General features: G+C 46.2%; 1 protein-coding gene across 1 annotated transcript in view; it reads right to left on the minus strand.

Moving 5' to 3' along the window:
• cdk19 (cyclin dependent kinase 19) overlaps window positions 1–13,125 on the minus strand; it is a 351,351-nt gene that overhangs the window by 45,384 nt on the left and 292,842 nt on the right. Inside the window, exon 11 of the mRNA XM_085997816.1 lies at window positions 9,402–9,480. Coding sequence (XP_085853942.1) covers window positions 9,402–9,480 — 79 coding nt within the window. The remainder of the gene's footprint in view (window positions 1–9,401; window positions 9,481–13,125) is intronic.

A 13,125-nucleotide genomic window follows, 5' to 3' on the forward strand; every position in this document is an offset into this window, starting at 1 on the left:
GTTTGGCACTTTCCTCCGGCCTCAATTGTTTACGCTGATTTCTGCTTGTTTACGCACATTTTTACGTTATGGGTATGTTAATGAGATTGGCAGGAAATTTGGGTGAAAATAGACATCGGCAAAATGGGCACCGAATGGGCTTACTTTTGAGTGTAACTTCCCGATTACATCCCCACAAGAAACTCTACCCCAACCTGTCCAGATCGTTTTGGAATATCACACATTGACTAGCATCATTGGCCATTGCACCAGTTTAGTGAAAGCTGCAAACCTAAGACATCATGGATAATATTCTATCCTATAAATCATAAAATTATAAACAACACTGACCCCTGTGGGACTCCACTGGCAACCAGTTTTCAGTTCAATACCTCCCACTCTCTAGCACCCTTTGCTGTCTACCTTTCAGTCATGCATCAAGCCAGACTAACCCTCTGACTTCTAGCCCACGGGTATGCACCTTGAAAATCAATCTGTTACGTGGAAAAATATCAAATGCCTTCCTGAAATAATATCCGCTGCCTCACCTATTACTTTCCTGCTTCTCTCAGACCAACACTGCAATATTAATTGTGTTGATTCCAGAGCAACGTCAGCCTTGGCACACTGCAAAACTACTTCAGTTCAAGCAAGTTACCCTACCTTTAATACCATTCGCTATTTTCCCTTGTGTAATTGTTCAGGCAGCATAAGGCTTTTGTCAATACCCTCTGCGTTACCCCTAGCGAGTCTTTATTCAGGTCATCGACCTGAAACGTTAACTCTGTTTCTCTCTCCACAGATGCTGCCTGACTTACGGAGTGTTTCCAGCATTTTCTGTTTTTATTTCAGATTTCCAGCATCTGGAGTATTTTGCTTAAGTTTTTATTATTTATAGCTTGATGCCATTGCTTATGTGTCTTTCAATAATAACAAGTTGTTGTGATGAAAGTGCAAGAATTTTTAACATTTAGTGCAGAGAGCTGGTTTGCTAGGAGGGTGACATGTAAGGGTGGCTACGATCTTGTGGCACCTGGATTTTATAAAGCAGTGTAAGACATAGGTGGTAGAAATGGGGCTCATCTGACGCAGTTGTTGGGCAACATATACTACTGATAAAAAGGACTGTTGAAGTACATATATTTCTTTACATATCAATAACGTGATTGTATAGTTGCAGGTCTACATGTATCTACATTTGAAACTACAAGTTATAACTTTGATGAATACAAAGGATTTGTCACAATGTAAATATTTATTTACAAGATCTCAATACCTTGCTGACCATGAATGAACAAACTAAAAACTAGCTGGGCCAGCTAAGTCATCTAACATAGTTTATAGGGACAGGTCAGCGAATCAAATATTTTTCTTTGTATTTCATGTCGTGTGCAGTATTTTTGTGTTCATTAGGATGAGGGATGTAAATGTTATTTTCCGCCTTGCATCAAGAACCCCATGGTTAGGTACAGCACAGATTGGCTGCGATGCAGAGCTTTTTCCTTATACTGGCCCAACAATGTACCTCCCTCACCCTATCAATGTTACATTTCCATTTCCTGCATCACCTCTCATTCAAACCTCTAGATGAAATTGCCCAATGCATACCAAACTATGAGGAAGTAAGTCCATTGGGAACTGAGTTACCAGTAGACGGGACATTTCTCCTAGGACCTGGAATATCTTTCATACTCATTTATACTCCAAAAGGTTCAGATCCTCTACTGAATATGACACCCTTTTGGGACATTAAGTGACTCAAACTCAAGCAATTTATCCAGACTTCAAACTGATAACCACATCAGTATTTGGACTGAGACTGAAATAACTGAGGTTCAGCTGTTTACTGGCCACTAAAGAGGAACATGGGCTTCCCAAATACCTAAAATCATCTCTTCATTTCTGCTGACCATGCTCACCTTTCCATGACTGACTTGCAGCCCTCACCACGGTTTTTACCCGATTGAGCTGAACACGTTCACAGCACCAAACGGAGAAAAGTGAAATGTAAAAAATCATTAAATTACTTTAACATTCTACTTTTCTTCAACTGGTCCAAAGTAGTGAGGAAACCCACAGCACATGGGTGCAAGCTAATCTATATATATAAAACGGTATGTCTCTCTGTCTGTCTTTCTGTCCGGCTATACAATCAAAAGTTATAGAGCGTACCTACACGTGTGTTACATCAAAAGAAAGCTTACGATTCCAGAACGGTTGTAAGCGTATTTACGTTTCGGTGAGACAAAAATTCTGCCCGTGGTATCCAAAAAACGTTCAAAATTCCGCTCATTATCTGCTCATTAGCATTGAGTGACGTCGAGGTCGACCAATCGTACGGTCGAGCCACCCGATGGTCGACCAATCGCTGCATGGCGGGGGCGGGTTCCTGGCGCATGCGGGCGGGCCCTCCTAGAGTCGAGTGACGGGACGATTGACCAATCCTACGCTTCGGTGACCTGACGGTCAACCAATCGGTGTGTGTGTGGGCGGGCCTTATCGTTCTGAACCGAGGTGAGTCGCCGCCATCTTGATTCCAAACTTTTCATTTCTTTTTCCCGTTTTCTGCGTCTTTAAAAAAAAAGTTGCTTTTAAAACACATAGGCCTAGAAATTCAGTTGCTTGCGCCAGCTGGTAGCACCTTAGGAGGAGGAGATGTTGGGCGCTAGGCGGCTAGCGGCCGGGCGCAGCGCGATCTGCGCCTCTCCCCAACTTCACTAGAGATTTAGCGTCGGCGCAAAGTCTTTGCGCGCGCAGATCCTGATGTCATTTCATCGTGCAACGCCCTTTGTGCGCCCCAAACCGGAACTTCAGTGGCGCAGCCCTTCTTTGCGCCTGGCGCCCCCAGCGACTGGTAGAGGGGAACGGTTCCCAGTCGCTGCGGGGTGCGGGGGGCGCTATTTAAAGGGGACTCCTCCTGCATTATAAGTGACAGCCATTTTGTGCCAATCCTTCTGTGTGAGAGACAAAGGCAGAGAGCTTTCTGCTTTGACTCAGCGCTCGCACAGGTACTTCTGGCTTCAGGCCAGAGCTTTGCACTTGGATTTCACTTTCAGTGCCATAGCCTTGAGTCGCCACATATACTGTAATGGGGGCTACAATGGGTGGAAACGTTGGCTTTCTGCATGCATTCAAAGGGATCAGAGACGCCGTGAGAGAGTGCCAGTCATGGCCAGACGGAGAAGGGCCAACAGGTGTCGGCACAGGAGGCCTTACCCACCCAGGGTATACCGCCAGCAGTTCTCATATCTGAACATGTCTGAGGAGCAGTGTGTTCGGAGGCTGCGATTCAGAAGGGAGGTGGTCACTGAGATCTGCCACCTGCTTCGCAGAGATCTGCAGCCACAGCTGAGGAGCAGGACATCTCTGTCGGTGGCAGTGAAGGTGACGGTGGCTCTCAACTTCTATGCCACCGGCTCCTTCCAATCCGCTACTGGGGACATTGCCAACATCTCCCAGTTCGCGGTACATTGCTGCATCCGACAGGTGAACAATGCCCTTTTCAGAAGGAGACGTCAGTACATCTCCTTCCCCATGACCCTGGACAAGCAGCAAGAGCGTACAATGGGATTTGAAAGAATAGCGGGCTTCACCATGGTCCAGGGCGTAGAACTGATGAACCAGCATTGGTCAGGCCTTGCTTCAGGGCTGCAGTGCGCAGGGCATGGCAGCCAGACAAGTCCACCCTCCCCCTTTAAGAGCTGACCGGCGCCAGAGTGTCTGCCGTCAATCAGCAACTCGCCGCACCTGCGCTGCGCCCGCCCTCGAGGGTATCGCCCCGGACCGCTGGCTTAGCGCCTAATGATAGTCGTGCATCGCCTGTTTTAGCGCAGCAGTAACCTCTTGGGGCGATGCGGCTGAATATCGGCGAAGGTGGCGCAAACTTGCGCCGGGCGCAAACTTTAGCGGCCGCCCGACTGTAGCGCCCCGAACGTAGCTATACTGAATTTCTAGGCCATATTGTTTTAAAAAAAAGTTAATTACTTTCTAAATCTTTTATCTAATCTCATTAATTTTCCTACCTTTCCCCGTTTTTGCAGGTAGGCCTCGAAGCCTGGGCGTCTGTTGCCAGCCATGCTGGACCCTAGGCAATTGTTTTGTGGCAAGCTCCTCCCACCCCTCACCCCACCCCTCCCCCCCCGCTGGGCCCGATTCCGAACCAGCGGCCAGCCATCTTGGTAAAGGCTGGCTGGGCTCACGGCAAGCTCCTCGCGCTTGCGCTGCACGGCGCACCGCCACACAGAGCGCGGCCAGAGGGAAGCGAGCAGGTTAGCGGGGGGGGGGGGGCTCAGGAGGGGAGGGGGAGCAGAGAGGGTTACACCGGCAACCGGGCTCGCCAGCCGCAATCGGCCGTCTCAAGCTGCTCAGGCCCGGTCCCGGAGATCGGGAGGCGGAGAGGGGAGGAGGGTTACCAAGGCAACCAGGCCCGGCCAGCCGCAATCGGCCGTCTCAAGCCGCCTCAGGCCCGGCCTCAGGAGGGCGGGGCTCGGGCTGACCGGGGCGCTGCGCTCGGCATGTCAGTGCGTGGGACGGCACGGAGCTCAGCGGAGCCATCGCCGGCAGAGGGGTGAGGGTCTGCTGGCTCCCCCCTCCCTTTCTCCCCCCCTCCTTCCCCCACCACCCCCACCCCTCCCCTCCTCTCCCCCCACCTTCCTCCCCCCCTCTCCTCCCCTTTCCCCCCCTTCCTCCCCCCCAACCTTCCCCCCCTTTCCCCCAGTTGCTCTCTCTTCCCCCCAGTCGCTCTCTCTCTTCCCCCCAGTCGCTCTCTCTCTTTCCCCCAGTCGCTCTCTCTCTTCCCCCAGTCGCTCTCTCTTCCCCCCAGTCGCTCTCTCTCTTTCCCCCAGTCGCTCTCTCTCTTCCCCCTAGTCGCTCTCTCTCTTCCCCCCGTCGCTCTCTCTCTTCCCCCCAGTCGCTCTCTCTCTTCCCCCCAGTCGCTCTCTCTTCCCCCCAGTCGCTCTCTCTTCCCCCCAGTCGCGCTCTCTCTTCCCCCCAGTCGCTCTCTCTCTTCCCCCCCAGTCGCTTTCTCTCTTCCCCCCCCAGTCGCTCTCTCTCTTCCCCCCCAGTCGCTCTCTCTCTTCCCCCCGAGTTGCTCTCTCTCTTCCCCCCAGTCGCTCTCACTCTTCCCCCAGTCGCTTTCTCTCTTCCCCCCCGAGTCGCTCTCTCTCTTCCCCCCCCAGTCGCTCTCTCTCTTCCCCCCCCAGTCGCTCTCTCTCTTCCCCCCAGTCGCTCTCACTCTTCCCCCAGTTGCTCTCTCTCTTCCCCCCAGTCGCTCTCTCTCTTCCCCCCAGTCGCTCTCTCTTCCCCCCGTCGCTCTCTCTCTTCCCCCCAGTCGCTCTCTCTCTTCCCCCCAGTCGCGCTCTCTCTTCCCCCCAGTCGCTCTCTCTTCCCCCCAGTCGCGCTCTCTCTTCCCCCCAGTCTCTCTCTCTCTTCCAACAACAACATGCCCTCAAAAATCCCTCGGCACCGCCGGGCACTTCAGCTAGTTAAGGATAATGAGAATGAGCAGCGGAGGTGGCATTCATGTTTTCTTCTTCCTGATGAATTTCAAAGCTGCCCGCAGATTAATTGGGGAGATGGGGGAGGGACTTTTAGATTCAGCAGGAACAAGCAGTTGGGGATGAAAATGTATTCCATTGAACCTGCAGACTTTCATTATGATATTCTGTTGAACAGTTTCAATAAACACAGCTCTTATTAGTTCACTGAAATTCTCCATCTCAGTAACTAAAAGGTTAGATGAGGGGAAGAAAAACATGTTCCTGTTAGATTCTCACATTATGAAACAGCCTCAGACAATTCTCCAGTCTAAATGCTATTTCAACAGCAAACCAACTTCTCTGACACAATGTTTATTATTGTTTCTGAATCAACTGTGTTCTAGTCATGTGAAGTTCCTGCTTACTCAATAAAATCTGGGTTAACAAAGATAAAATACTATTGTCATAACATGTTCTTCACTGCAATTGTTTTGCACCCTGAAAGACTTGTGATAGCAAAGGGGAACATATTACACTTGTTGCCCATTTAACTTTTGGAGGACTGCAGTAATGAATGACCTTTGATCATAACCAAAAAATAACAATGCATTCCCCATTCTCATGGTCTGCCTTGTGCTTTTGAAACTTTGTTCCTTGAGGATGGGGGATTTCCATCTGCTTAGCAGTGCTCTCAGGAGAAGGTGCTGGCCTGAGGTCAACAGAGAATGGGCTAAAAACTCGGGGGTTTAGCGCTGGCCGTTACTGCCCGATTCTGGGGAAAAAAATGGCAATTTCGCCCTGCGCTCGCCGAAAGTATTGTAATGAGTTGCAGCGTGGCATCAATCGGCGTGCAATGCCAAGGTGATGCCCGCTCATCCATTTTGGATATCGCTGCTCCTATTGCTGCCATCTCTAAAGCACGCCAGTGCGTGCAGCCGCTAAAAACGTTTCAGCAGCGTTAACCAGCATGAGGAGTCTGGCAGGACTTGGCAGATTGTATACGAGGATAGAGGCTGCCAAGTGGAAAACACCTCAGATGGATGACAGAACTTTAAATGCCTCCTTTGCCAAGGTTCTTCTTTTATACTTTCATTTTTTGCGCATCAGTGGAGAGCGGAGGGGGGGCGGGGGGCGGTTGCATTTTCTGGCAGCTTTCAATGTTTGTGGGTGAATGGGTGGAACCTTGTGGAACAAGCTTTTAGTTCAGAATTGAGCACCTGCACAAAACTGCAAATCCTTCGATGGATTCCCAGCAAATAAAAAAGACAAATTCCTAAAGGGCATCAGATTGCCTAGAACTCTATTTCAACGTTTGAAGATCATCTCTGATAAGATCTCTTTTATCTTTATGATGATAGTGTCACCAGAACTTCACCCCCTAGCAAATCTGTACTCAACTGCTTAAGATTCTAAGGAATTATAATGAATTTATTCAAAATTCCATAACCAATTATTTATTACACTAAAAGCTGGCACGATTAATACACATTTAAACACTTTCAAGAGTAACCATTGTGGAAAGATTAGTGTTACAGAGAATGCAGATGCATTTATTTCATGAACTATTAAAAAATCAGCAAACATAGTTAATAATCGGGTGGCAGGTAATATTGTTGTAGCAAGTATGGCAACTGTTCCGTACATGGCCTACAGGTTCACTCCTTTCTTCCCCGTTCTCCTTCACTGCAAGCGGGACACAGACACAACCTTCGGCCTCCTGCTGAGTTTAGCGCTGGAAAGAGAGCATTACACCACAAATTCTCCGCTCCACTTATGTTAATTAGCAGGCAGCACCAAAATACCGGTGCTACCTGCACTCTCTCGGCAGGTGGCCGTTAACCTTGGCCGGCACTGTTACCGACAGGTTTCCAGCGTTCTGGAAGTTTTAGCCCTGTGAATTGCACTAGATGCACCAGTGCAGCTGTTGGCAGAATGGCAGCATTAGCAGAAGCCACTCTGTCAGGGAATGGTGAGCAGTCTTTGAAAGGAAAGACAATTAACTTTGGTTATGAAATTGCCAATATGTTTCAGCAAAAAAGGAAATTGCTGAAATCCATTCATGGAGCTCAAACCTCAGTTTTAACTTTGTGCTTGAATTCCACAAGTAGTTAAGCTCTCAGTTAGGCTGCTCGCTGAAATATTTTGCATTAGTGGAGTATTCTTTTTCAGTTGGGAGGACGAATTTGTCGCCTTCTGTTTTACTTCTGATTTCCAGCAATTCTGATTTTCTTTTCACCCTAACCCTAATTTCAAATGTCGTCACCACTTTGCCTTGTCTTTTGTTAATGTATTCTAAATGTTAATGAATGGCTCCAAAGTAACAACAGATCACAAGAAACTGCTAATACTTTTATATGTATATGAATAATGTACAACAGCCTCATTTATATAAATAATATGAAAAAGAAAGTATTTCCAAACCATAATGAGACAATACAATTTTGGTGAACATTTTAGGAATATTATGAACAATATTATTATTTATTAGCTAATTCTTTTCAATGTTCCCAAATATGTAGTAAACCTTGGCCTTCCGTTGCTTTAACTTCTAGCAATTAAAAGAAAATATCTTTAATGTAATAGTGTGACATTTCCCATTGAATTAATCGATGAATTTGCTACAAGTAGTGGCAGGAAACTTTGTGCTATCCGGCACCGACGGGACCGAACTGTTGCCGTTCCCTCAAACTGCCGGACACACCAGCGTTAATGTTGAAGCATACGGAGCTTTTCATCTCCGTATCTGACAACAAACACTGTTGCTTAGCAACAGCTTCTAAACAGTCGGCCCGTACCTTGGAAGCGTCTCTCTGAAGCTGTTGCTAAGCTACAGAGACTTTGCAGAGCCTGACTGTTGAGAAAAAAAAGCCACGAGAAGAAAAAAAAACTAACAAAACGGCTCCTGATTTTTGCCGGTGGCTCGAGCTTGCCGGACATTTAGCCTCCGGATAACACAAGGTTTCCTGTATATGCATTTATATTTATATTGAATCACCTTTGCTCTAAACACAAGAATTGTTCACTTTTTCAAGTTAAAAGATAAAGGGGGAAAAATTGGGTGAGTAGCGCCACCTGTTAGCGCCTAAAGAGGCAGTCAGTGGCTGTAGCGCCACTGGCTGCGCCTCCCGCGATAGTCAGCAGGGGCGCTAATGGTGGCGTTAGCCATTTGCACTGCGCCGCCACCGATGACGTCATCGGTGTGTGCAGTGCCCCGTTTGCGATATTTGGTAGCGAACGGCGCAGTGGCGCTGTTCGCTACTCGCGCCCGGTTCACGGGGCCTTGCTGTGCCGGCAGCGGCACAAGTTAAGGTGGAGGTGCGGGGCGGCCGCCTTTTTCAGCGGCCGCCTGCCAGCACCTCCGTCCCCGGCCTCCTGACCCCCGCCCCCCGCGGCATTGCCGGCTGTTTCCCGAGAGCCCGGCACTTCTCCTTGGTGCCGGGCTCGTTTGCCGGCACTCGCGAGCGGGGATCGCGCTGTTGCAGGCCCCTCCCCCTTAACAATGGGAGGAAGGCCTGCAGTACCGCAGCGCGCCATGCCGCAGCGTGTGGCGTTGCGGCACGTTGCGCTGCGATATTCAGTTTCAGCGCCCTAAGAGGGACGCGGAGCGCCTCGAGCCTCGCCCCGTCTCCCTCTAGGGGCAATGAAACTGAATATTCGACGATCGCTAAAGCCTCGAACGCTGCGCTAAATCCTGCGCTCAGGCGACTTTGGCGACACTTTGGCGCCCCAACCCAATTTCTAGGCCAAAAGCACATAATACAATTAGGCTATATCAGATTCAGAATGGAAATTTAATTTTAAACATTAAGACACTGGCTTTAGAAGTGAACACATAAGCCAAATAAAATGGTGTTCATTGAAAAAAAGCATCACAAGGATATACAGGTTAGGTTGACTTTAGATTTGGATTAAGCTGCGAATTCCATACATTGCATTTTCTCTTACCTTGTCACCTTTCTCTTCTGGTTCATCTTCATTTAGAAATTCTCGTTTAGGATATGGGATCTGACAACCTGCAAAGACACTAAAATTTAAAAAAAAATTGTAAATTTGGGAGGGAGGTCATAGCAGAAAATATAACTATAAATTATTGTTACTGGTTTTACATTTATTTTTAACACTCAAACACAGAATGCTATGGAAACAAACAGTTCAAAGATTAGGAAAAAATTTGAAGAAGCACACGTTAACTAAAATATTCAAATATTTTTACCAAGCCAACTTAACTGCCCAATGTGCTAAGCTATGTTACGGACATCACTGCGCACTGTCAGACATCAAAATAATAATAATGTTAAGATAAACTGTGCTGAACAAAGACATATTTATATACAGGGAAACTGAGTTATTATAAACTCTATTATTACCAGCAGGAAAAATTGTGATCTTACTCCCATTATAAACTACACTATAATCAGAACAAGAGTTTAAACTTTGATGGAATGAACTCTTGATAAGAACCATTTGGTCAGCCATAACAAGCCTGCTGTAATGAAGTTTGACTATATTTTAACATTACTGTTTGAAATCATCTTTTAATTTCCAGTTATCCTAATCTCTAGTTGTGCTTTTAATGGGGGAAGTGGGGGGGGGGGCGGGGTGGTGGTCAGGGGGGTGTGGGTGGTCTCAACTTGAGGTCAGGTGCTTCCCACATGGAGAGAGGGAAGGATAGCTGGGAGGGAGAAACGTCATTGCTAACAGGGCAGTATTTATGCAGGCATGAGAGGAATTATGTGTGATGTGGTGTGGGTGAAGAGTAGGAAGAAAGTGTAATGGGTTATCTGATGCCATGCAGCTGATGTTTTTCCAATACTGACCAGTGCCATGAGGCTGTTGGAAAATAAAACAGTGCTAGATTGTATTGCCAGGATGATCAAATACAAAACAAAAAATAATATACTGTCCTTATATAAGACCTTAGTTATTCATCTAGAATTTAGAGAATATATAATGAGAAATATAGAGGTAATATAGAAAAGTTTCAGAGGAAGGCCACTAGATTTATACCTAGTTTAAAAGCCCTTAGTTACCATGATAGGCTTTTACTCTAGAAAAGCATACAATTCAAGGAGATTTGATTGACATTTAAAATAATAAAAGGATTAGATTCGGTCCTTGAGAATAGGCTATTTAAGTTTAACAGATCATGGAGGACATGAGTATAAGTTACATAAGCATTCAACTTAGATGTCAGGAGGTATTTCTTTTCAGACCCATAGAACAATTTTCCAATTTGAGCAGTGATTGTGGATTCTCTGTAAAAGTTCAAAAGGGAGCTAGATGAGTTTGTAACTGTGGCCAACATATGTATAAAAGGTATGGGGGATATCCCCCCCCCCATTACTGTTGTCTCTTGGAACTTGTTTGCTTACCTTTGAGGGTCGGACAGGAATTTCTAATTCCACAACCCCCCCGCCCCACCCCGTAAATTTTTCCTCAAGAGATTGTATGGCTGGTCAGGGGCGGGGCAGATGGGGTTCATGGCGTGCAGAAGATGCATCATGACAGTATGGGACAGGCTTAATGGTCTTTTCCTGTCCCTCATTTTTTGTATGTTCCAAGTATATTCATAAGCTGTTCAAAGATAGTTCAGTTCTTCTCAGTTCACTTATTTTCTGTACGTTGTTTTACCAGTTCTACTCCGAGAATGGATCACCACAACATAACCTAGCTTTTCCTTAACACTACCAACATAAGAACATAAACATAAGAAATACAAGCAGGAGTAGGTCATTTGGCCCTTCGAGCCTGTTCCGCCATTCAATAAGATCATGGCTGAGCTTCTACCTCATTTCCACTATCCTGCACTATCCCCATTTCCCTCGATTCCCTTAAATATTCAAAAATCTATTGATCTCAGTCTTGAATATACTCAATGACTGAGCCTCCACAGCCCTCTGGGGTAGAGTATTCCAAAGATTCACCACCCTCTGAGTGAAGAAATTTCTCCTCATCTCAGTCCTAAATGGCCGACCCCTTATTCCAACAATTTAATGTCAGTCATATCATGTAAGATCAGTAATCATACATGTGACAACGGCAAGCAGTTTCTTTTTCAAGCTGTGGTTTAGATTATTTATAAATTTTAATGAAAGCATTTGTCAGTTTAACAATTAGATCTATCAATTTTTTTCTATATTTCCTATCACCAGCTTTCTCTGCCAATCCTTTCCTGAAAATGGTGACTTCTTGCTGGTGTATGGTTCCAAAGGTGTCAGTTTCCTTCTGGTACCTCGACTAAGTGGTCATTATTCATTTGTGAGAACTTAGGAACATAAGAAATAGGAGCAGGAGTTGGCCATTTGGCCCTTTGAGCCAGCTCCGCCATTCAATAAAATCATGGCTGATCTTCTACCTCAACTCCACCTTCCCGCACTATCCCCATATCCCTCGATTCCCTTCGTATCCAAAGATCTCTGTCTTACTCCACAGCTCTCTGGGGTACAGAATTCCAAAGATTCACAACCCTTTGAGTGAAGAAATTTCTCATCTCGGTCCTAAATGGCCGACCCCTTATTCTGAGACAGCGACCCCTAGTTCTAGTCAGGGAAAACATCCTCCCTACATCTACCCTGTCAAGTCCCTTAAGAATTTTATATGTTTCAATGAGACCACCTCTCATTCTTCTAAACTCTGGATAATATAGGCCTAGTCTACTCAATCTCTCTTCATAGGACAATCCCCCCATCCCAGGAATCAGTCTAGTAAACCTTCGTTGCACTCTGTCTAAAGCAAGTATATCCTTCCTTAGGTAAGGAGACCAAAACTGTGCACAGTACTCCAAGTGAGGTCTCACCAAAGCCTTACATAATTGTACTGAGACTCCTTTACTCTTATACTCTAATTCCTTTGTAATAAAGGCTAACATACCATTTGAGCCTTTACAGAGAGCATCAGCAGGCTATTCAATGACCGGAGTGTGAGCCTGATCCTTTCCTTATCCAATGTCCACGCTTGTTAACATTCCAGCAATCAAGAGTAGGATATTTGGAGAATTTCCCAACCTTAACCCAGGGGCCCCGCAGGCAGTTAAAACTCCCCACTACCAATGATTCAGCTGAGCATACCAGAGATTAAAACTGAGGCCTTCCTTGTCTGTAAGGTTACTCACTGGATAAGCTCGCTGAGCCGTCAGGGAAATGGTATAAACACCTGACGCAAACATGCCAAATAAATGACAAAATTACATTTGTGTAACACAATTATTTGCTTTTAACCTTTGCATTCATCTCAATTATTTTCCCATTGTCTTGATAACAGTTGCTTTATGTGTGAGAAAATGAAAAATCGGGGAGAAAATGTACTTAAAACCATCAACTGGAATTACTTACTAAGTCACGTGAGGTTAAATATCAGCTTTATGTCAAGACATTAAAATGAGTATAAACAAGTGCTGGGCATGTTTACTGATATGTTGCTGTTTGATATTCCCCAGAAAAAGTCAAAAGTGAGTGTCCATGACCTAAACATACAATGCCATTGTTCACTGGGTCAGACAATGAACAGTACCAAAGGGTCAAATATTGCACCCTTTCAAAAGGATGGGCCTGCATTGCATTGTATTCAGTTTCCCAGTACTTCCATATGCGAATGCTGATCCACTGCATGCACCACAGACAGAGCAGACAATTCCCTACACAGTCAGTCTCAGCTATGCCACCATGGTGAA

Source organism: Somniosus microcephalus, chromosome 9, assembly GCF_052327205.1.
Source record: "Somniosus microcephalus isolate GS21.2 chromosome 9, FLI_Smic_1.0, whole genome shotgun sequence".
Taxonomy (NCBI): Eukaryota; Metazoa; Chordata; class Chondrichthyes; order Squaliformes; family Somniosidae; genus Somniosus; species Somniosus microcephalus.